The sequence below is a fragment of the Pleurodeles waltl genome, chromosome 2_1 (genome assembly GCF_031143425.1).
Source record: "Pleurodeles waltl isolate 20211129_DDA chromosome 2_1, aPleWal1.hap1.20221129, whole genome shotgun sequence".
Lineage (NCBI taxonomy): Eukaryota > Metazoa > Chordata > Amphibia > Caudata > Salamandridae > Pleurodeles > Pleurodeles waltl.
The window spans coordinates 203,432,001-203,457,383 of record NC_090438.1 but is presented as its reverse complement, the minus strand read 5'-3'; the positions used below and the strand labels follow the sequence as shown (position 1 = coordinate 203,457,383).

Sequence of the window (25,383 nt, the reverse complement as noted above, 5' to 3'; positions counted from 1 at the left end):
GACGATCTTGGTGAGAATGACTACTCTAGTGTGTTTGATGAGTATTTTAATATAACAAATGTCATAAAGTGTTATGTCTGTACATATTTGCCGACTTCTTTTTCAGAGGGGGCAACCTACAATCAACTTGTATAGCATCTTTGAATTCTTTGCGGCAAATATTTCTTCTAGATAAACGGCCTAAATATTAATCATCCATTAGAGAAATTAGAGAATCTTCTTAATATTAGGGAGTAAGACACTAACAAAGAATAGAAACAAGATCAAACTGGAAGATATGAAATCAGAATGTTTCAATGAATTGAAAGCTTTGGAATAAATCAGAAAAAAAGATGATGTGTGAAGTTGTGTAGTGTTTTGTGATGATTTATATCATCAGAGGGAGGAGTGATTTTAAAATGAATGCATCTTTTGTGTTTAGTTAACATAGAAGGGTTGCAAATAACCGTACTGTATTTTTCAAAATAAAGTTTTTTGAGTTGACATAACTAGGCCTCAAATCTATGTGCACGTCTTGTACCATGCTCATTTGTAACATGACTTCTTGTTTCTCTGTCTGTGCAGCTTGTGGTAAAATGTGTCCTTCAATATTATACAAAATGTCTTTAGTTCAACTAGTTATACAGCCCTGTTCAGCTGTACTTTAAATGTATTTCTTTTTGTGTTTCTGATGTTCCTGGAGGGATGAGCAGAGCACGACTGTATCTTCACAAGGTAATTTTCAATTCTAGTAGTGGTTAAGAATATAGTTTTAGGAGGCGGAGCCAAGCGCCGTGGAAGATGGCGGCTCTTCTTTAGAGCCGGAACGAACGGAGACAGGGGAACGAGCCAAAAGACATTTCTCCGATATCAATATCTCAAGAAAAAGGGAGAGTACTTGTCAGAAACCTGCAAGATGGCGTAGGATCTAAGACTCGTGAACAACTCTCTCTGCAATTAACGCTGTAAGTTACATCGATCGGCGAGGCCAAAACGGCGGCGTGCACTTTGTTTCAAAGTCTGACTGGTACGGAACGTTTCCTTATGCATCTCAAAACTTAGGAATGCGTGCGCTTCTTACCTTGTTATACCGTGAAACCTGGAAATGCCACATGCTGCTTCTGAACGATCTCCAATGTGTCTGATCATTAAGTAGTGCAGCACGACGTGGAATTCGACAAGAGACCAGGCCTGCGGCCTAGAGGTAACTGATAAATGCGTATGCTTCTTCTCGCCTTAATACATCAAGCATTGAACTCGTCATGCGCTACCTCTGGATGCTTTATTTACCTGAATGATTATATCATGGTGTAACGCACTACGCAAGACGGCGAGGTCACATACGCTTAGCTCAGAGAAAATAGGAAAACGCATTCGCTCCTTATCTCATTGCGCTGAGTAACACTGAATCTGTTGTATGATACATTGAGTATTGTCTGATCTGAATGATTCTACCATAACATGGCACATTCTGGAAGACGCAAGGTTAACATAAACACGGCTTAACAGAATCAATATCACTTTGGCAAAAACTGACTACAAACTATACGGCGGATGTCACAATCGCATAGGGAGATGGAATTTGAAGCACTTTATTTCTTTCTCCATATTTTAGTGTTATTCTGCATGCGTATAACAAGTTGGAAACGATGGAAAGTGTATTTAAATAGAAATGGAATGTATGCTGCAATGTACGTATTATAATCATGAATAAAATCAAGTAATCATTATAAACAGAACTTTGAAAGATAACTGATACTCCCTATGTCAGATCCTAAAGTTGTAGGGCAGCTGTCATATAGTGCAGCCTTATTATCAAAACCTGACGCCAGTGACTCCAAACGTGAAATGGCTGATTCTATTGAACTACCCTTAGCAGCTGTGGATACCATTTTGAAAGAACTACTAGACATAAAATCCTCCATTGCGTCCCTGGACAATACAGTCTCTACCAATACTACGGAAGTTCAAGGTTTAAGGAATGATGTTATCAAGTTTCAATCCCGCATGCAGTCAATGGACAATCGAAATTACAAATATTGAATTCCGCCTCGATAAGACACCTGATACTGGTCAAGATATTTGGTAGATACAGCAAAAAATGATTGATTTAAAGGACGGGAGTAGAAGGAGTAGAAGGAATAATCTCAGAATTATAGGTCTTCCCGAACAAATAGAGAAAGATAATATTTTAGACTTTTTGACCACTTTAATCCTAACCTTGACGAATGTCACATTCACACTGCCTTTTGAATTTCAGAGAGCTTGTTGTGTTCGATCATGTGGAACGGACCACTCTACAAGACCTCAACATATTCTAGCCTGCTGTCTACGACATCAACAAACCTGTCAAATTATCATGGCACCTAAAAAACATGGTCCTTATGAGTATGAAAAATATCAGGTAATCATTATAGCAGACTTTTCAGCACCTATTAATCTCAAAAGGAAACAATTTTTAAATCTACGTACTAGACTAAAGAAAAGAGATATAAAATATGGTCTTCTGGAGCTGGCCACTATGATTGTAACTTTTCAAGAGCAAACCAAGGAACACTCAGATCCTCATGACTTGGAATCTTTTTTGAATGACTTAGATGAAAAGCACTCAGAGATGGAACATAAGTCTTCTTCTTCACTAACAAAATAATCTTCTCCATCTAACACTCCAGATGATGCGGATCAAGGTGAATGGGAGACTGTTCAACGTCATTGGACACATGGTGGTAAACTTAAACCCTGAAAAAATATCAACCAAAAGATAAATCTAGATCACCCTTGAAACCTTGATCAAAGTTGAAATATTAATCATAGACGATGATGCTTTACCAATTTCCTCCCTAACATATATTTCATTACATGATCATATTTGTTTATGATGTTGGATATTTTATTTTACACTTGAAATGGCATTGACATCCTCTTCTCTGCTCACCTCTTCACGACACATTGGTTTATCTCCCCATATTAAAGTTTTTGTGGTTAAGTGCACATAATTGTCTTATCACTTATGCTGGACAATTTACTTCGTATTGATAGTTCTGGTAAATGATCATTTCTTATTTTGATTTATTATAAAAGTTTAACTGATTTGAGAACTCACTCCTAACATTCATTAATACTGACACTTTTGGAACTTTATAATCTCTTATTATTTTTCTTATCTTTATTTTATATTCTTTCTTATCATTAGGACTTGGATTGATATTGTTCTTCTAGTCTAAATATGTCAGTTTATAAGTTGAAACCCTTGAATGTTATATCCTTGAATATAATGGTTTGACGCATTTTATTAAGAGAAAGAAGATAGTTAATTTCTTGGACAACAAAAAACAGATATTGCCTTATTGCAAGAAACACATTTTAGTGAATCAGAAAGCGAAAAACTGAAAAGAGATTGGGTTGGTCAAGTTATACATGCTAGCATAGCCCAGAATAACTCTAATAATGATGATACACCTTTTCAAAGTGTGGAGTAGCTATTATTTTTCATAAAAACTTACCATATAAAATTATTCAAACATGGTTAGATGATGATGGCAGATATGCATTTGTTAAAATCCGTGTTAGAAATTATTTTATGATCATAGGCACGATATATGCACCCAATGATTCCAAAACGATAATTATTTCTAAGATTAGTAGGTTATTGTCTTCTTTTGGATCTACACAAGTAATAATCGGGGGAGACTGGAATGTTAACATCGACCCATTCATTGATAGATCGGGCAAACCAGACATTTATCATACAAGTGACAGACATATCTTATAAGATCTTATCGAAGATTTTGCATTGCAGGAACCATGGCGTTTGTTACATCCAGATGATAGAGATTATGCGTTCACATCTTGTCAACATTTAGTCCATTCTAGAATGGATTATTTTTTAACTTCATCCGCAATGTTACAATCAATAACACATGCAGGAATTATTCCTTGCAGCCTGTCAGATCATGATTTAATAGCTATACATATTAATATTGGATTAAAACAGATTCATAAACCTAATTGGAGATTTAATATCTCTTTATATAAAACAAATTAAATGTATGTCGGCATGTTGAACTATTCCTTGATGAGAATAAGGACTCAGTCACAGATGCTGGTATACTATGGGGAGCTGGCAAAGCAGTCATTAGAGGAATGATTATGGGAGATTCATATATTCTTAAAAAACAACTGAATAGTGAAAGGATTTTACTGGAAAAGGAGGTTATATCACTCTCAAAAGATTACAGTAAAACTGAATTTCCTGAGATTTAAAAAAATCTACTTTCAGCCAAATTCAGACTTAATAATTTGTATACTTCACATGCCAAAAAATGTCTGTTTTTAATTTGCCAACGTAATTATGAAAGGGGGGAGAAAGCTGGAAGACTTTTAGCATATCAATTACGCCAATAGGAATCCTCCAGAATGATACTTGCTATTAAACATTCTTCAAATGATTACTTACACTACCAATTTCAGACCTATTATGAAACACTATATACATTACTGAACTATGAAGATACTAAGGAGGAAGATGACTTTTTCACTAATTTAAAGATCCCAAAATTAACCCAAGAACAGAAATTAGGATTAGAGGGGCACATAACAATGGAAGAAATTGCAAAAGCTATTGACTGTCTAGCCACAATTAAAGCTCCCGGGGAGGATGGTTTTCCCATCGAATTTTATAAGATCACAAAAGCTCAAAAAATCCCATTATTACAAACTTTTTTTTAACAAAGCTTTAAAAAAGGGTCATTTTTCCCCAGAATTTTTACGAGCACGTACTACTGTAATTCTTAAACCTGACAAAGACCCATTAGAATGCTCTAGCTATAGACCTATCTCACTAATAAATTCTGATATTAAAATTCTGGCTAAAATACTTGCGATTTGCTTAAATTCAGTCATCATATCACTTATCCATTCATCTCAAGTCGGTTTTGTTCCTTCACTATCCTCTTCAAATCATCTTCGAACAATTCTATATTTATTATGGCAATAAATCGGAGGAAAATGTTATACTGTCCCTGAATGCAGAAAAAGCTTTTGATAGAGTAGAATGGGGATACCTATTTCAAACCTTGAATAGAATGGGTATTGGTACTGACTTTATTACTCTAACTAAGGGAATGTATCAATCCCCAACTGCCACGATCACTTGTAACGGTTTCACATCTTCTTATTTTAAAATTCTTTGTGGTACCAGACAAGGATGCACACTTTCTCCATTGCTGCTTCTTATTGCTCTGGAACCACTAGCTATTGCGATTAGACAAAATATTAATATGCAAGGTATACTACCCCATTTGGAGAGGTAAAAGCTTTTTATTGTGCAGATGATATTTTACTAACAATATCTAACCTGGACTCTTCAGTTAAAACCTTGATTACCCTTTTAAATCAATTCTCGATATTTTCTGGATATAAGATTAATTGGTCTAAATGTGGAGCTCTACCAATGAACAATAATACTACACCAGCCTCACTAGGTAACTTCCCATTTAAATGGAAATCTTCACATCTTAAATATCTTGGGATTCTACTTAATACTGGGTTGAAGAATACTATAACGGCCAATTTGAATCCTATCATAGATAAACTTAAAAGAGATTTCATAAGATAGTCTCAATTAAATCTATCATTGGGGGTAGTGTACAGATTATTAAAATGAATACAATTCCAAAATTCAATTACGTGTTCAGTATGCTATCACTCCCAATTACTTCTAACTTTTTCAAAAGTACTACATCTTTGATAACCCGCTTTATTTGGGGAGGAGAAAACCCTCGTATAAGTATTCAAAATTATATTCATCTTCTTTAAAAGGATGTCTAAGGTTCCCACATTTAGAAAATTATTGGATAGCACAACAGTTATCGCATCAAACATATATGATATCCATAAATGATAATACACCCTTATGGGTGAAATTGGAACCATTTTTATTGAAAACTACTATTTCCATGGCTATTTTTTATACCAAATGTCCAAAATATTCACAATTATCAAATCCAATCATGTACTCATCTCAATTAGCATAGCAAAAAGCCCATAAAATTATAAAATGTAATATCTATATTCACTTAAACGCTCTAATTTGGAATAATTCTGCAATTCAATCAATCAATCAATAGTTTATTCGGTCCAAATTTGGGCCGTTTAAAAGATTTAAAAAATATATACATACGTACAGTAAGATAAAAACCATAAACCAGTACACAATAAAAGGAACAATAGTAAAAAAAAGTAGGGGTCCAGTAGCTGCCTGAGAAAGATTACATAAATAGGAGGGGTGAAAGAGGTGCTCGGAATAGTCTCTGGATCTTACCCTGTACATAACCCTGAACAGTAGAATAATGATAACGTAAAAGCTGTGGTGTGGCACATCTCTATATAAAATTAGGCATTGAAACTCCAGACAGTAAAACTGGTTAAAAAATTTAAGAAGTCAGTCAGTGGTGGCTGATGCTCTAGGTTAATTAGTTTTTTGGGTTAATTAATCCAATAAATTGCATCTTGACAATTATAAAATTAAGTATAATTTTAAATTTATAAAACACTTTAGTTAAAATAACTCAATATAGCACTTATTCAGAGATACGTTTTTTTTTTGTGCTCAATAAGTCGCGGTTTACAATTAGAGCCCAAGGCTGATATGACAGGATGCTGATTTACTGTTTTCAAGACAGCTCTTCAAACAGTGAGTTAAAATCTAGAATAGTCCTATTACGAATTTTCCATGCTGCTGCCAGATATTTAGAAACAGCGCTGATTATCAGTATGGAAGTGTCGTATTTACATATTCTGAATAGACTGTTGCGGGATAGTGGTTGGAGTGTTCTGCACAAGGGAATAATCCACTTCCCTCGGGGACCTTTGTACAGAGGGCAGAAAAATAGGATGTGTTCAGCTGTTTCCTTGCATAAATGACAATTTATGCATTTGTCCGATGGGGAACTGTTAGTCGACCAACCAGCCGTGTAGCTATTAACCGCCAATGTCCCGTACCTGAACTGCAGTAGTAGCGAGCGAGCACGGGCTGGTATGGGTAGATCCAGGGAGCTTTCAGGGAAGGGAACGTGTTTGACCAGCAGGAATTCAGCTGTCAGCCGACCTGACACATGTGAACCGAGAGATTCCTCGTTGATTTTTGCCCAATAATGTTCTTTGATCAGGCGTTTAGCACTGCCAGGAATCATCTCGGGGTTCTCCCAGTACTGGGATAGTCTCAGTTTGGTCCATGCCACTTTCATCTCCCTGAGCCACCGTACCTTTTCCCATCCGTGATGAGGTGGTAATAGTTCTTTAACTGCTGCCCTGTAGGGTTCAAGTTCGTCTGTTTTCCATAGTCTGACCCAATACAGGAGTGGTCTTAGATAGGCTATATCTTTGATACTATTTAAGCCCAGGTCCAGTCTGAGGGGGAGCATTGGCGTGCCCCTCCCCAGTCTAGATATGTGTCTGAGGAAGTTGTTTTCTTTGGTTTGGAGAGTATCCATCTGTCTATGTAATCCCCAAAGTTCTGCTCCATATAGGGCCGCAGCACGGATTTGTGCTTTATATATTTCAGAGATAAGGATCAGAGGGGGGCTTGTGGCAGTGCTAGCTTTGCGTCCTATTACTCCACATCTTTGGCTAATTGTTAGTGCCCCTTTCCTTATGGCTGGCTCCCAGCTGCCCTTGTCGGATAGTCTAATGCCCAAGTAGTCATATTCCATTACTCTCTCCAGGGGAGTTAAATCCATCTTTATGTTTGCGCTGAGCTTCTTGTTCGGGGCGCTGTATATCATAAGTTTGGTTTTCTTATGGTTTATGTCTAATCCATAATTTCTGCAGTAAACACCAAACTGATTTACCAAGTTTTGAATTCCCATGGGTGATTTAGACAAAAGAATAGTGTCATCTGCGTAGAGTAGGCAGGGGACTTTGGTTCCAGCCTGCTTGGGAGAATCATTTGTGCAGTTTGCTAAGTACTTGATGCAGTTGTTTATGTATAATAGGAAGAGAGTTGGGGCCAGGACGCACCCCTGTCTAACTCCCCTCTCAATAGCCACTGGTTCTGTGAGATCACCCTTCTTGCCGTTCCTGATTTGGGCGTAGGTATTTTCATGTAGGCGGATAATAAGTTTCAGAAGGCCATGCGGGACACCCATATTGGCTAGCGTCAGCCATAACTGGTTTCTGGGGACCAAGTCGAACGCGGCTCTGAGATCAATAAAAACTACATAAAGGTTACCCCTTCCTATTTCTACAGTTTTCCATTTTATTGTTAAAAATCTTAGTACCTGATCTATAGTACTGACTGCTGGTCTGAACCCTGCTTGTAGATCAGAGATGGCGTTTGTTTCTAAAATCCAGTCTTCTAGACAGGACAAAATTTGCTTTGCAAAGATTTTTTGGAAGTTGTCGAGTAAGGAGATTGGGCGATAGTTGGCAGGGTTAGAGGGGTCGCCTTTCTTAAAAATGGGGACTATCTCTGCTCCCAACCAGGAGCTCGGAACAGGTGCTCCAGCAGCAATCTCATTTGAGATGAGGTTTAGGTATGGGGCCCAAACATCTGGATTTGTCTTGTAAAGGTCTCCTGGTATTTTATCAAGGCCGGGGGCCTTTCCCCATTTCATTGAGGCAATCGCAGCCTTGGTATCTGCCAAAGTGAATTCAATTTTGGGGGTTTCGGGGGTCATGATATGGATCAGATCCCGGGAAGCAGCATCAGTGGTCCCCAGGTATAATTGGGAAAAATGGTCGGACCATTCTGCAGGGAGTATTGAGGCACCAGGCGAACGGTGTGGTTCATTGCTGGCATCAGCTACCAATTTCCAAAATTTCGTGGTGTCGTTTGTTTTAGCGGATTCCAGGAGGAGGACCCATCTTGATTCATCCCATTCCCTACGGGCTCTGCCTTGTTCCTTTTTGTAGTCTTTTCTAGCTTCCCTTATATAATCCATCTGGCCACCTCTTAGGGCTCTCAGCAACTTATGCTGTGCTTCTCTGCATGCAGTGTTGAACCATCTTGCGTTAGAATTCTGTTTAGGCTCTGTTGCCGACTCTTTAGTAAGTAGAGTTTTTAAAGAGTTAAAAAACAGTGTATGGGCTGCTATAAGCCCACCACTATCTTTCGTGGGTTGAAGTATATATTCCATATGATCCGCCAGCTGCCAGTACACTTTTGCCAAAGTGGTTATGTCAGTGTTCAGGGATTTCCATTTAAACATTTCGCCTGTTGTTGGTCAGTGCGAGCTGCTGACTATAGGACTTGGGGCAGGAGGCCTCAAGTAGGGGTAGTAGGTTCCTGAGTGATAAAGTCAATGGTTCATGGTCGCTTTCCTCATGTTCTGTGATGTTCATATCGACCATGTGACCCCAAAGGCGGATGTCGAGCAAGATGTAATCAATCTGGCTCTTCTGCAACCCACGTTTAAATGTGGGGTGAAGGTTAAGATCCGAACGGGAACGGCCATTGCAAGCCCGGAGACCGTGTGCCAATGTAATGTCCATGAGCTGGTATGATAGTCTGTTGATTTTAGGTCTTTTGCTTGACACCAGCTGGGGGATGCCCCAATGAGCATCTTCATCTTTATATAGTTCCTGGGCCAGTGAGTAGGGTTCAAAAGTGGTGTTAAAATCTCCGGCAATGAGAATAAAATGAGAGGGAGATTTATCGGTGAGAAAATTGTCTAAAATAGTCAGTGCGTTGGACTCATATTTATTGCCCAGGCTCCTATTATAGATGTTAATTATTAAAAGTGGTTTCTCTATAAGGGATGGTATTGATAGACCCATTAGATCAGGGCAGCCCAAGTCAATCGGTTCAATTTGGCATTTGAGAGAACAGCTGAGCCATATTAGCAGGCCACCTGAGGGTCTCCCTGAATTCACCTTATTTGCTGGAACCCAGTAGCTTTTGTAACCGATTCTATATTTAGGCTCCAGCGCCCATGTTTCTTGGAAGAGACATACTTTATGTTTGTCTATGAATTTTCCCCATTCAGGGTTGTTCATTTTACTCTCCAACCCGGCAATGTTCCAACTGAGGATGGTATCTAAGCCATCTGGTTTGTTATGGGGAGCTTCAGCCACGGGATTCTCTCTCGGGGCTAGGGTACCGTGGGGAAGCAATATGCCCTTCTCGGTCGTGTCTAGGGTGCTTCCAGCCCCATCTAGGACAGGGGGTGGTCTAAGCCAATCAGATACCTGGAGTAGAGGTGGGTTTGCGGATTTGCTGTGATCTAGTGGGTCTGTAGCTAAATTAATCTCAATCACCCAGCGCTCCTTATCTGTTCCCCCGATATGGATTTCAGAGCTTTTAAGATAGTCTGACTGGGCGAGAGCGGGGGTTAGAGTAGACTCACTAGTGTTGCTAATGGGAGTATATTCGGCCTCACAATTGATTTGCCCTGTTTTATGAGTTTCATTTTTCCCAGCTATTGGGTCGTTTTTGTTCCAGTTGCTTGAGCCTCGGGAATTAAGAAAAGTCATGTGTGATAGTCAATCGTTTTCGGAGAGTGTGGGCGAGGCAGGATTGCAACTTGGCTGGAAATCAGTTGGCATCTGAGCCCTAGGAAAATCTCTGGATGTCATTGTCACCCCCTTGAAGCCTGGTGCAGCTTTATGGGGGTAAAAGGCCTGAAGCCTGCAAAGTGAAGTGGCCCCCCCTAGGGGGTTGAGATGGCATGCATTTAGGGAAAGCTGATCGACGAGGGAGGGCGCATTAAAATTAATAACAATACAGTCCCCAGTGCCAGGATTTTTGAGTGGGCCCACCCAACCCACCCTCCTCACCATTAATATTGAGGGTATCATATGGAATGCGAATCTAGCATGTTTATGCAACCAGTGAATAACCTTGTTTTTCAGTTCTGTGAATGATTCAGGGATGATGGACTTGAGCTTAGGGACATTCGTAATAACAAGCACGTAGGGGCAGGCTTCTGGAGGTAGATGTAAAGTTCCCATGTTGATTCCTGAGTCCCTGCGCATCCGATCTACTTGGATATTTGGGTGGGTTCTATGGGGTTTGGCGCCCGTGTTTGTGGAAGGGGCAATTTCACCAGTCCGCCTTAAGTAAGAGGAATCGCTCTTTGTGTACCACGTTTTAGGGAGATTAGCCAGACTAGGTGTAGAAAGCTTCGCTAGTTGATGTAGTGTGTCAGAGCAAGGTGGTTTTGACTTGTGGACCGTAGGTGGTGGGAGAAGGGGACTACTGGCATCATTGACAGGGGGGCCAAGGATAGGGTGTTGTCGCAAGCAGTGCAAGCCCGATGGGGAAAGGGGGATTGGCTGGCTGGGTTTAATGAGGGCATCGAGTTTCTCCTCGATGGCTAATAGACGGATTGTTATAGGATGTAGTTGTTTTAGAAGCTCATCTTTAATAAAGTCTGTGATAGAAGTAATATCCAGATTGCCATAGTTGGTAGTTTGGGCAGGTATATGATCCTTAGGTCTGGTAGATACGGTATGGACAGAGGGGTCCAGGACACGGGCCCGTTTGTTCTTTAGATTCGTCTCCCCCCGTTTCCTTTTGCCCTTTGTGCCATGATTTGGGGAGGGTGTGGGCCTGATTGGCATAGGCTGGGTAGATCCCGAAGAATGTATGGTTCTGTCCAAGGGTTCTGCGTTGAGCGTTTGAATTGTGAGGGTGGTTGGTGCTGGTGGTTCTGCAGAGGGGGGCTGTGAAGCTGGTGAAAAGAAGGATGGGGGAGCAGTTAGACGGCGCTCGACCAGTTCAATTTCTTTTTCTAGTGCCCCTACCGCTTTTTGGAGGAAGCCGTCTAAGGTCTTATTATTGCCTGCCTCTTCCAAAGGTATCCCTCCCTTCCGTCTTCCCATCTTGTTTTAGTAGGACACTCAGATCCTGCTCAAAAGTTTTGCAATCTTTTCCCTGTGAGCACTCTCCCTCTCTTTTCCTCACCCTGTTTAGCTCTGCTGAGGTTTGTGTTAGGGAGTGCTGAGATATCTAAGGGGCACGAAGGGCTGATCACCTCTGTTTGAGAAGGTGTCCGGGTGGGTAGATAGTTGTCAGCCACTGCCCAAGTCCTGCATCTGTGGAACCTGTTTAGGGCGTTAAAGTTCCGAACTGATGAAGATTTTTCTGGGAGCCTCGCTCCACCCACAGCACCATATGGTGCTTCCTTCAGGCAGCCTTTACCTATTACAAAATGTCAGGGGGGTGGCCCTGCCCTGACTCTTCCTGGCAATGACGGGCAAGGACGGGCCCGCCCTTGGCCCGGGCTTCGCCCGGGCGCCGCCCGCGCGCGTCCCGCGCGGCTGGAGCGCGATGAGAATTTAAAGGGCTCCTGCCCTTCCAATTGGACGCTGGGTTTTGGGCTCCTGCCCCCTCCGGATTGCCTTGTTTGTTCGCGCTTTCCCGCGACGGCGGGAGCGCGATGAGAATTTAAAGGGCTCCTGCCCTTCCAATTGGACGCTGGGTTTTGGGCTCCTGCCCCCTCCGGATTGCCTTGTTTGTTCGCGCTTTCCCGCGACGGCGGGAGCGCGATGAGAATTTAAAGGGCTCCTGCCCTTCCAATTGGACGCTGGGTTTTGGGCTCCTGCCCCCTCCGGATTGCCTTGTTTGTTCGCGCTTTCCCGCGACGGCGGGAGCGCGATGAGAATTTAAAGGGCTCCTGCCCTTCCAATTGGACGCTGGGTTTTGGGCTCCTGCCCCCTCCGGATTGCCTTGTTTGTTCGCGCTTTCCCGCGACGGCGGGAGCGCGATGAGAATTTAAAGGGCTCCTGCCCTTCCAATTGGACGCTGGGTTTTGGGCTCCTGCCCCCTCCGGATTGCCTTGTTTGTTCGCGCTTTCCCGCGACGGCAGGAGCGCGATGAGAATTTAAAGGGCTCCTGCCCTTCCAATTGGACGCTGGGTTTTGGGCTCCTGCCCCCTTCCGGATTGCCTTGTTTGTTCGCGCTTTCCCGAATTAGTGGTAAAAATGGACTTTTGCCTTTGTATGCTGTGCGCTGTGTCACGCTCTGCTGCCCTTCTCGTGCACTGGGTCGCTCCCTACTGCAGCTCTTGTGCGCGCCTGCCACGACGCATGAATCTTCTGCTTTACGGCTGGTGGTGACACAATTATTTATAAGGGTAAAGAACTTAATTGGTTTGTCTGGAGAAATCATAGAATTAATACTCTATCGGACTTATACACACGGAATAACTCCTTGAAATCATTCTCACAATTGCAAGAGATGTATAAACTTCTGAAATCACAGTTTAATAATTATGTTCTGATATCGTCCATTCTAAACTCTAAAACAAACTTGAAAATAGATTCTATAATACAATCATCTATTGCTCGTTATATTTATATATGGAAAAATGTCAAAGGCTCAGTATCTGGTTTATATTCTTTATTAATCGATAGATCTTTTTCAGACGATACATCTGAAACTTTAAAAACACGGTGGTCTACACAACTTAATATTACATATTCAGATAAAGACTGGGCTAAAGTTCTGGAGAATTATAATCAGGGCCTTTGTGATGTAAGGTTAAAATGTAATTACTTTAAAATACTGCATTGGTGGCATTGGTCACCTTTTAAACTTTACTCTGCTAAACTTAGTCCAAACTCTGATTGTTGGAGATGTCATCAACCTAATTGCTATATCGTACATATTTTATGGGAATGTCCCGAGATTCAGCAATTTTGGACACAAATAACAAACCATTTAGGGAAAATGGTACCTAATATCTTGTCTCAATCACCCGATTGTTTTTATTACATGATACTTGTGGAATGGGTAGAATTTCTCCACAAATGTTCAGATGGTTATCTACGGCAATTAGTCTGGCAAAAGTTACTATATTACGTTTTTGGAAATCTAATGTTTTACCAACGGTCCAATCCTGCTTGGAGGGATGGCTTTTGGTCTGAGGTGCCCAGCCTCCGAAAAGAGAAGCAGGTCCAAGCCGTCACTCTCCTCATGTGCTAAAGTGATAAACTGCTATAACTGCCCCAGACCCATTCCCTCAGGGGATTTACCTGCCCCAACTCTCAAGGAGAGATGCGCACTCCCTGCCTCTCACCTCACGAAGGAGAAGAGGCTGCAACTTGCCCTCCACCATCAAAGGGCGCCTCTCCCTGGGGAGAACTGGCAGCCAGTTCTGTTTATAGGGTAGGTGCTTGGAATAGCTGTCCATATAACTTCCCAGTTAGCCCCTTGCGCGCCTAGTCCCCCCTTTATGTTTGCCCCGGCCTCCTGCCCATTCAACTGCAGCAGCAGAAAAGAGGCTTGCCCTGACCTAGTGTCCCCAGGGTCAGAAAGGCAGCTTCTAGCAAAAACCCCTTCTATTTGTTGTTTTACACTGCGGATGGGGGCAGTTATAAATGCCCAAAGCATTATAGTGATGAAGAGCTTTACGTGGAAAGTACATGTCGATGGCTGTTCAGCCAATGCCTCCCAAGACCCCTTTCAGTCTTCCCCTTCTATTTTTTTGTATTTCCGCCTAGCAGTGCTCATGTCCTAAGTGAAAAATTTAACAAACAAACAAAAACAAGACTGTTCCCATGGTGAACTGAGCCTGCGTCCGCCCCAAAGCGTTGCTCATTTAACAAACGTTCTTAGGCTGGTGCCAGGAGACTGTAGTTACCTTGAGTGCCCTCTGTGCTTCTGGTGACCCCCGTACCCATGTCCTGTGGTGTGGTAGGTTGGGCACAACTGGCCCACATGTGCTCATAGCAGAATTGTCAGTGCCAGTGTTGAAGGATATGTTTGAAATTGCACAGTTTGAAAGAGTGATATATAAACTGAACGATAACTTAAAACAATTTGATAGTATCTAGGGCTCTTTCCTAGAATAATTGTGTTCTTCTTTTTATTTTTATGATGGTTCAATGAGAAATACTTTATTGTTAGACTTTATTCATCAAACTATTGTATACGTTTCTTGTAATCTAAACGGTTGTCAATTATTTTTCTTTTTCTTTTTAGTATGTTCTGGGAAAGTATATTGAAACAGAAAATCGCTTAAATGTTTCTTAATAGTATGTTGTGTATTTTCTTTCTCTTCTTATTATTATTTAATATGGAATGATTATGGAAAGTCTTTATTGGTGCACTTGGTCTTTTTGACTATTTATTGTACATTTTATACAGTCAATTAACAATTTATGTTTATATCTGTTTATAAAATTAATAAAGAATTGAAACACAAAAAAACATATAGTTTTAATACATAATACAGTATTAGTCATGGATAGCTGAGTAAAAGTAATTTGTCATGCGATGTGTTTTCTGCTTTACCTAATATTGGATGTTGTGAATGTATCATTAGTTAAACACCACAGTGACAGTAAAAGTTCTGTTTGAAAAGCTATGTAACCTTCAGTTTCTGGGAAGTGAGCTTGGTCTTTCCCTTTTTCTCCTTGAAGGCAGACTCCATGTCAGTCTTCTTATTGAGCATATGCTTAGCGATTTTTCTTGATTCTCTCTTGCCTTTAAACTTGAGCAGTCCCTATTATAATCTGCTCTTTGACTCATAGTTGCCTTGTGCTACACCTATTTGATTTCTTGCTCTTAACTAGACTAGGACTCAGCTTCTATTACTTATGCTTTTCGTGTATTTTAAATTGACTAACCATTTGCCTTTTGTAACGATTTCTTAATTTTAAATAAACCTCCAGGGTTTGTAGTTGTCCGCGTGTGGATTTTCCAGTGTGGCTTTTCCAGTGTGGATTTTCTTATGTGGGTTCCATGGGCCATGGTGCTTCGAGACTCATGCAATCAGCCCTTTTAATGGCAAAAAGCGCTAGTCAGAAATATGATGATATTTTGACGTCACTTCCTATGACGTCAGCCCGTGCGGTGTTAATGAGAATTGCCTGTGGTAATTAAAGCGACTCTCCCCCCCTCCCCGTTTTAGGACTGGTGCCGTGGCCGTTTTTTTTTAACTACAAGTTAATGTTTTAACAGAGGAATATTTTTTTCCCCATGTGCGAAACTACATTTAAAAGCATTAAGTGAAAAGCCTATTTATATCAACAGTGAAAGTGCGCTACTCAGATCGGATTCGCACCCAAACAGTGAGGCAGACTTCAGATGTATGTTTTTCCTGCAACCCAAACAAAACTCTTCCTTTTAAAGATGCACTTTTTGGTTAACTACACGTTTACAAGCTGGTCTTTCTGGATCTGTGCGAGACTGGCATCTTTTGGGCTTCCTGCGAAGCCTCCCAGCTCCTGCACTAGAACTTGTTCTGAATACACATTCACGTCAGCAGACAGTAATTCCTCGAATCGGCTCAGTGTAATTTTCTTGTAACCAGAAGCGTGTTTCCCCTTTAAGGTCGGATTAGCTCCTGACTGTCCCTCCTCTCCGGGTGACAAGGCGGCTGTAAATGTCCTATCACTAAATTAAAGCCGAGAGGCTCCACCTTCCAGCCGGGGAAGCAGAGGGCTGATGGAAATGTAGCGAGCAGATTGAGACAGACAGTGAATCATTAGCGAACTGCGAGGCCAGGATGAACTTGTCTGGAACCTGAAAAACGAAGGAAAAAAGCGCACACACCTCTCTGCGCTTTGTTTATTTTTTTTCTGGGTTTTGCGACGACGCCAAAGTGGATGTAAAAGCGGGTTGACCCCCGGACCAAGATGCTGCTGGTATCCCAGCGGGTTGACGCACCACGCATGGAGGCGCATATTTCGGTAAGTGCCCTTCGCGGTTTGTCTTCTGTTACCGGCAAACGCCATGTGTTTTACAGCACTCTTCGGAGACTTGCAATATGATGTGCAACTAACTGAAGGCATCTGTCGTTAATAAAATGATGAACTTTCCTGCAAGTGTCTCTTGGGAAAATCTCTATTTCTCAAATAAATGTGATTTGGGTTTGTGACCGATGCCCGGACTGCACGGGAGCAGCTGGGAGCGATAGGTTCTGGAGTATCTGAGAGAACATGAGAAGTGAAGAGACAATAGATGTGTTTGCACGTCTGAGGTTTTGCTGTCGAGACCGGCAGGGGTGTTTGTAAATATAGCCGGCTGAGCGAGGTGCCGAAGGACTGCGGCGGGGACAAGTGGAGTAAAACAATAGCTGATTTAAAATGGATCCGGGCAAGCCAGGGAGAAATGCGAGGAGAGTTTAAAAGTCTCGAGTGGAGAAATCAGGTACTGGCAGAAAGGAGAGGGTGGCAAAGTCCGCCGAGCGGCTGTGCCCTTCTAGTTTGTTGTTTTCAGAAGGGTTCCTGTTTAAGTGAGGAATTTGTGGGGCAGCCTTTATGAGATCTTATCGCGTCCTCGGAGCTGAGCCGCAGCTCTGCCCCCTGCGCTCGCGTGTCCTCGCTGCGATGGACGGGCATGTGGTGGTGTGTGTGAGGGAGAGGTGGTTGGCATCAGTTTTAGGGACTCCTCCCGGGTGAAATGCTGCCCGGGCGGGGGCTAATGGGATCAGAGAGGCTGCCAGGATACCCTGCTGCTGGAGCGGCCGCCTCTCTGCGTAAACACGGGGCGCGGGCAGCCTCGTTCGGCCTCATTACGGGGGCGGAGGGTTTAAACGAGGCGTGGTGGGAGAGTGCGCCCCATCATGTTCGCGGCCGGCTCTGGCTGGTGTGGGGGTGGGGGCGAGGGGCGGGCAGGGATTCCGAGCCCTCCATCCTGCCCGCTAGACTAGCTGTCTCTGTCTGTAGACATGCTGCTCACAGCGAGGAACAAAAGGATGTGTGTGTGCCTGCTTGTCTTGTGAGAGGTGTGCGCTGCCCTTTCTGCGGAGCCGTGCACCCACCGGTGGAACTGAGGCTGTACTCCGCCTCTGCTGTGTGTGCGATGCTGCTTTTGTTTAATCACCCGTGTCACTGTGCATTTGTACCGTGTGTCGCTCCGTTTGTTTTATACCCTGGCTATGATTATGCATGTGTCGCGCAGTGTGTGATTGTCACTGGATTTCTCTCACTTTCCGAATGTGATTGTGCATTTGTCTTGTGCTCTGTCACTGCATTGGTGCCGTGCGAGCCGCGGTCGCCGGTGTTGCGTAATGTTTCTGCATTAAGATTCTGCTCGTAGTTGATTTATTAATTGTGCATTTGTTACACGTGGCGTGATTGCCCAGTGTGTGCCTTTCTTCGCCTTCTGTGTGTGCTACTTACGTATCTCCATTGTCTGTTTCTTTCAATTGCTTTATGTTTCTGAGCTTCCTCAATGTACCTGATGGTACATTTCCCTCTTGCTTTGTACTATTTTGCGGGGGAGGTGGGGTTCACATTCCTTGGAGAGGTGGTCTCTGCATGTTTGGCGGGTTGTGTATTTGTATCTTGGGTCGTGCCCTTATCTGTGCTCCCGTCTGGTGGGTTGCACAGTGCATCGGACGAGCGTCGCAGCCAGAGTCATGTGGCGGGAGGTGGGCAGGTCTCCTGCTGCCGCCGGTAGACTGGCTTCGTGCGGTGAAAATGCCCCTCTTGCTGAGGCATCGTGCAACGCAGGCCGATCGCTTACTCATCTTTTTCAAGTGTCCTCCCTTTCCCAGCCGGTGATTACGAGATGGTTTAGTCAGTTCTCTTGTTTACTTGACTCGATGCACCCATTTTAACCTGCTCAGAGCAGCTTTTCATTCTCCCAATTAGTAAACAAATGGGGTTTATTAGCTGTTGACGCGTGTTTGGCGTGTCTGCCCTGAGCCGCGCGCCATGCCATGTCTGCGCCGGCTTGCTTTGGCAGGGGGCGCCCGGGGTGTCTCTCTGCGGGGAGGATGCACACAGTTTGGTTTGTGCTCCGGTTGAATGGGCGCCCGTGGCACTCCTCCCTGGCGGTGCCAGGCTCGGAGCAGCACAAGCCGTGCTTTGTTAGGATGTTAACCTGCGGCCAGGCGCTCACCCCCCAGCCGCGTTGGGCAGAAGCGCCGAGCTACCTGCGGGGGGGAGAGGGGACGGTGGCTTTTGGTCTGAGATGCCCAGCCCCGCTTCTAAAAGAGAAGCAGGTCCTAGCCGTCGCCCTCCTCACGTGCTAAAGTGATAAACTGCTATAAATGCCCCAGACCCAGTCCCTCAGGTGTAACACGTCTCTACCTGCCCCAACTCTCCAGGCTAGATGCGCGCTCCCTGCCTCCCACCTAACGAAGGAGAAGAGGCTGCAACTTGCCCTCCACCATCAAAGGGCGCCCCTCCCTGGGAAGAACTGGCAGCCAGTTCCGTTTATAGGGTAGGTGCTTGGTATAGCCGTCCATATAACCCCCCCCTTTATGTTCGCCCCGGCCTCCTGCCCATCCAGCCGCAGCAGAAAAGAGGCTTGCCGTGACCTAGTGTCCCCGGGGCCAGAAAGGCGGCTTCTAGCAAAACCCCTTCTATTTGTTGTTTATTTATTTCCGCGGATGGGGGCAGTTGTAAATGCCCAAAGCATTATAATGATGAAGAGCTTTACGTGGAAAGTGCATGTCGGTGGCCGTTCAGCCAATGCCTCCCAAGACCCCTTTCAGTCTTCCCCTACTATTTTTTTGTATTTCCACCTAGCAGTGCTCATGTCCTAAGCGAAAAATTAAACAAACAAAAACAAGGCTGTTCCCATGGTGAACTGAGTCTGCGTCCGCCCCAAAGCGTCCCACATTTAACAAACGTTCTTAGGCTGGTGCCAGGAGACTGTAGTTACCTCGAGTGCCCTCTGTGCTTCCGGTGACCCCGTACCCTCCTCCTGTCGTGTGGTAGGGTGGGCACAACTGGCCCACGTGTGCTCATAGCAGAATTGTCAGTGCCAGTGTGCGGATGTAAATAGTACATAAATGAATCCCTGTGCCTTCATATTTGAAAGTAGTTACTGGGGACAGACCGAGCTCCTCTATCACGTGGTGTGAACAGGTTCATATTTGTGTCTCTGTCAGCCTCTGTGCGCAGGGCCTGAGGTGTGCTTAGCGCCTGTGTGTCTCTAACAGCCTGTCTGCACGCCCCCTGGTTTGCTTAGGTCCTATACTCCTGCACAGTTTCTATGCACAGAGTCCATAGTTTGCTTAGCGCCTATGTTTCTTGAAGCATCTATGCACATGGTCTCCTGGTTTTCTTAGCTCCTATATAGTTCTGGCAGCCTCTCTGTACATGTCCCCTGGTTTGCTTAGCTCCTATATGTCTCTGGCAGTCTCTATGCAGAGCCCCATGATATGCATAGCTCCAATATGTCACTGGCAGTCTCTATGCACAGGGCCATGGTTTGTTGGGCTCCTATATGTCTCTGGCAGCCTCTATGCACTTAGCCCATAGTTTGCTCAGCTCCTGTGTCTCTTGCAGCATCTATGTCTCTGGCAGGTTCCATGCACAGAAGCCATAGTTTGCTTAGCTCCTATATATCTCTGGCAGCATCTATGCATATGGTCCCCTTTTTTGCTTAGCTCCTATGTGTCTCTGGCAGCCTCCATGCACAGGGCCCATAGTTTGCTTTGCTTCTATATGTCTCTGGCAGCCTCTATGCACAGGGTCAATGATTTGCTTAGCTCCTATATGTTTGTGGAAGCCTCTATACACAGGGTCCATGGTTTGCTTAGCTCCCACATGTCTCTGGCAGCCTCTGCAGTTTTCTTAGCCTCTATTCACAGGACCTCAGGTTTGTTTAACTTAACTGGCAGACATTGCAGGCACCCACAGACTCAACATCATCTCCTATGCCGATGACACCAAGCTCCTCTTCTGCCTCTCAGACGGTACCTCCACCACACAAACCAACTTCCAAAAGACTATGACCGACATCGCCATCCGTATGAGGATTTACTGCCTCAAAGCTAAATTCAGACAAAACTGAGATCCTCATCTTCAGGAACAAGCCCACATCCCTCGGTCCCCCACCCACTAACCATGCATTCAACCTCAGGATTATCCTAGACACCCAACTGACCATGAAGCAACAGATCCACACCGTCTCTTCTGCCTGCTTCCACATCCTCTGCATGCTCCGCAAGATCTTCCAATGGATCCCCATCTCCAACAGGAAAACAGTCACTAGGACCTCATCTCCAGCCTACTTGGCTACAGCAACGCTCTCCATGCCGGAACCACTAAACAGCTCATGAACTGCCTCCAGACCATCCAGAACGCTGCAGCAAGACTCCGTCTTCACCTCCCCAGAACAACCAGCATCACCCCCACCTCAGGGCCCTCCACTGGCTCCCCGTCCAGCAAAGATGTCTCTTTAAGCTCCTCACACACACATACAAGGCCCTCCAGAATGCCGGCCCCATCTACATCAACAACTGCCTCACTTTCCACCAAACAACCAGAGACTTCCACTAAGCCTCCCTCGCCCAAGCCCATGTTCCCTGCATCAGCTGTGAACTCTACGGAGGTCGCTCCTTCTCCCACCTCGCTGCCAGATCTGGAATGGCCTCCACCTGCACACCTCCCTTTCCCTGAAGGATTTCAGAAAGCAGCTCAAAACGTGGCTCTTCAACCACCAGCAACAGCCTTACAAGGTCTGCAGCACTCTACCCCAGCACCTGGAGACCCCCTGGGGTGAGAAGCTCACTCTATATAGGACCACGTTGATTGATTGATTTGTGTCTCTAGCAGCCTCTATACACTGTTCACCAGGTGTGCCTAGCTCCTCTCAGTCTCTCCAAGCACATGTTCTCCAGTGTGCTTATCTCCTGTGTGTCACTGACAGCCACTATACACAGGTCCTCAGATGTGGCTAGATCCTGCCAGCCGCTATCAGCCTTTCTGCACATGTCTAATGGCAGGCCTCTCTTCACAGATTTCTGTGGCTCTGGCAGCCTCTCAGCACAGGTTGTGTGCTGTGTGTGGCTCACGTATCTGGCTGAACCGATCCTGTGCTGCATGGAGCCCACCTGCGTCTCTGGCTGCACAGATCTAGGGCTGTACGTGGTTCGCCTGTGCTGTACACAACTTGTCTGTCTCTCTGGCTACACAGATCCTGTGCTGTTCAAGGCACGCCAGTGTCTCTGGCTGCACAGAACCTGTGGTGTATGCATCACACCTGCTTCTCTGGCTGCACAGACCATGTGTTGTATGAGGCTTGCCTGTGTCTCTGGCCACATAGATCATGTGCTGTAGGCAGCTTGCCTGTGTCTGTTGACTGCACAGACCCTGTGCTGCAGGCTGGCTCGTCTCTGACTGAACAGATCATGTGCTGTATGTGGCTCGTCTGTGTCTCTGGCTGCAGGGGTCCTGGGCTGTACTCGGCTCTCCTGCTTTCTGCCTGCACAGATCATGCGCTTTAAACGGCTCGCCTGTGTCTCTTGACTGCACAGATCCTCTGCTGTATGTGGCTCACCCATGTCTCTGCCTGCACAGATCCTGTGCCTTATCTGTAGCTCGTCTATGGTTGCACATAAACTGTGCTGTATGTGGCTTGCATGTCCTGTATGCCACTCACCAGTCTCTGGCTGCTACAATCCTGTGCTGTACGCAGACCACCTGTGCTTCATGTGCCTACACGCTGTGTTGTATGCTGCTCGCCTGTGTCTCTGGCTCCACCGGTCTTCTGCTGCACACTGCTCTCCTGTGTCTCTGGCAGGACAGATCCTGTAAGGTGCACGGCTTGCCTGGCTGCACATATTTTGCACTGTATGCGGCTCCTCTGTGTCTATGGATGCACAGATCCTGTGCTCTACGCAGATCCACTGTGTTTCTGGCTGCACAGATCCTGTGTTTTATGCATGGCTCAACTGTTTCTCCAGTTGCACAGAGCCTGTGCTGTGTGTGCCTCCTCTGTCTCAGGCTGCACAGATAATGTGCTGTGCATGGCTTCCCTGTGTCTCTGACTAAACAGATCTTGTGCTGTACGTGGCTTGCCTGTGTCTCTAGATGCACATATCCATTGCTGTGCGTGGTTCTCCTGTGACTGTAGCTGCACAGATCCTGTCCTGTGCATGGTTCACCTGTGTCTGGCTGCACAGATCCTGTGCTGTAAGTGGCTCCCTAGTGTCTCCGGCTGCACAGAGCCTGTGCTGTGTGTGCCTCCTCTGTCTCAGGCTGCACAGATAATGTGCTGTGCATGGCTCCCCTGTGTCTCTGGCTGCATAGTCTCTGTGCTGTGCATGGCTCCCATGTGTCTCTGGCTGCATAGTCTCTGTGCTGTACATGGCTCCCCTGTGTCTCTGATTGCATAGTCTCTGTGCTGTGCATGGCTCCTCTGTGTCTCTGATTGCATAGTCTCTGTGCTGTGCATGGCTCCCCTGTGTCTCTGATTGCATAGTCTATGTGCTGTGCATGGCTCCCCTGTGTCTCTGGCTGCCTAGTCTCTGTGCAGTGCATGGCTCCCCTGTGCCTCTGATTGCATAGTCTCTGTGCTGTGCATGGCTCCCCTGTGTCTCTGACTGCCAGGTCCTGTGGTAAGCCGTTCCTGTGAGCTCGGCTAGGTGGCATGAGGTGCCGGTGCTCCACTCTAAAGGGGGCGGTCGCACACTGCTTTCTCTCATCTCATTCCCTTTCCGGTTGCCAGGCTCGTGTTGACTTCTTGTTTTCTGCTCTTGCAACACTCCGCTTGCGGGGGCCGGCTCGGGGGAGCTGAGAGGGGGTGGGGGGCAGGGCCAACCTCGGGAGAGCCGAGGGAGGCGAGAGCCTGAACAACTGTTATTGTGCGCGGTGCAGTGCTCTCAGATTACCACCCCGAGAGAAAATGAGGGTTACAATTACCAACTCCGACACAATATTTGCAGTAGGCGAGTGTTTCTAAACTCGGGCTGCTCCAGGTGAATTCACCTCGAAGGCTTGTTCCGTCGGGAGCATGGGCTTTATTGGGGTGTTTACGTATGTTGTTAAATGAAACCGTGGCAGCATGTGTGTCGGGTTTTTACATTTAGATTAACTACACTCAGTGCTACGAAGTTGCAAAATCTATGGCAGTGAGCGTTGCATGAAATCGAGCAATTGGTATTAAGAGAGGGGCTGTTGGGGGGGACATTTGAAGCCATTAAATAACGAGAAATTATGAACACGCGTTGTGTATTTTCATTGTTCCAAATATGTCGTAAGTGTCATGCTTAAACATTTATACATGACCTTCAAAGCGGTGTATATTAGCGCTTATATTTTAATGAAATCACAGGTTACTTTGAATATTGTTTTTCTTCGAACAAACTCTATGATCAGTGATTCATATGGTAAACGTGTGTTTGTGTATGAGAGCGAGTGTGCATATTCTCGCGTGTCGGCGTGTGAGAACATGTTTGAGCGCGTGCGTGTGGGTGAATGCGTGAATAAGTTGGTAAAAGTGTGTTTGTGTAGGTACTTGTGAGTGTAGATCACGTGTCTGCTCCCTTTCCCGGGCCTGCATTCCCCCTCACGAACAAGATTATGATAGCATGCAGCGGCTGAGGGAGGGATCTGGCATATGGTGAGTCCCAGAGAGACAGGCAGGCATGGCCTTGAACCCTCTCCACAGACCAGCTGTTTCCTGCCACCCAGACCCAGCAATCAGCTTCTCACCCTCAAGGAAACATCTTTTTCTCTGCGCGTTCTAAAATTTGCATATTTATAGGCGTGTTTTATCAGGAGGCGGAAGTGGTAGCTTTGGGTAGGCCTGCTCTCGCTGAGGACTGCACTCTCCCTGTTTGCTCTTGCTTTTTATTACACCTGCACTTGGACAGTTCTTTCTAAGCCCGATAACAATGTAATGACAACCTGAAAGTGGCCTCAACTCGCTTCACTCCTTGGTCTGTGTAGGCACTCAAAACGGGAGTGGATAGCCTGTCCGGAGGTTAAACATAAGACATGCTTTTAGGCGCTTCAGACCCCAAGCTGGAGCAGGCACGTGGCTCGTCACTGAGGCGTACATTGCCAGATGTACAGTGGAAATTATTTCCCAGGCTAGAGAAAACAAGTACCAATATTGATTCAGGTAATTAGACCCCGCTTTTTGCTGTTAGGTCTTGGTGGTAAATGCTATTTAAAACCCATCGTCAGTATTATGAGGCCCAATCGGTAGTATTAGTGTGGAAATCTTTCCGATGTATAGATGGCTAATATAGCCTCTTCCGTTTATGTATCCTTTTTTTTTAATGACTGCAAATGGGGTTAAATTACACCTCGGAGACGACTGTTTGCATTAGGCCACAAGCATATTGCATTGTGAATTATTAAGGATCACATGTGACCCCTTTGAACTAACTAGGTTCCCTCCAGGGAGACTCATTGGTAGGGGTCATCACAAGGCCAGTTAAGCGAGGCTCACAGCTCGGGATTACCAAATGAGTACGTCTTTCTTTGATGACGGGTGTACCGCTGAAGCCCACGTCAGCAGTGTTTGGCACAGGGTCTAGATTTCCAAATCCAACCCTCAGAATCTGAACTCTTGTTAGAGTGAATGTTTGGTAAGCTTACTCTCTGTCTCTGCATCACTAAGGCTGCAGAGCTCCAATGCACGCCTTGCAGGTGTAATCAAACACTGTTTCCTAGTAGTTTAGTCCAGCTGGGTACATTAATGGAAATGAACAGTGCTCTGAGTGAGCCAGGGCTCTAAGTGGGCTTGGGCCTACCAGGGCTGAC

General features: G+C 45.0%; 1 protein-coding gene across 4 annotated transcripts in view; it reads left to right on the top strand.

The window, feature by feature from the left end:
• The first annotated feature begins 16,216 nt into the window (after positions 1-16,216).
• MAMLD1 (mastermind like domain containing 1) overlaps positions 16,217-25,383 on the top strand; it is a 245,932-nt gene continuing 236,765 nt past the window's right edge. Inside the window, exon 1 of one of the 4 annotated variants that reach the window (XM_069212410.1) lies at positions 16,217-16,617. In XM_069212410.1, the coding sequence (XP_069068511.1) occupies positions 16,564-16,617 (54 nt within the window). In that variant the 5' untranslated portion in view covers positions 16,217-16,563. The remainder of the gene's footprint in view (positions 16,618-25,383) is intronic. The other 3 variants (XM_069212407.1, XM_069212411.1, XM_069212409.1) reach the window with 3 other exon arrangements.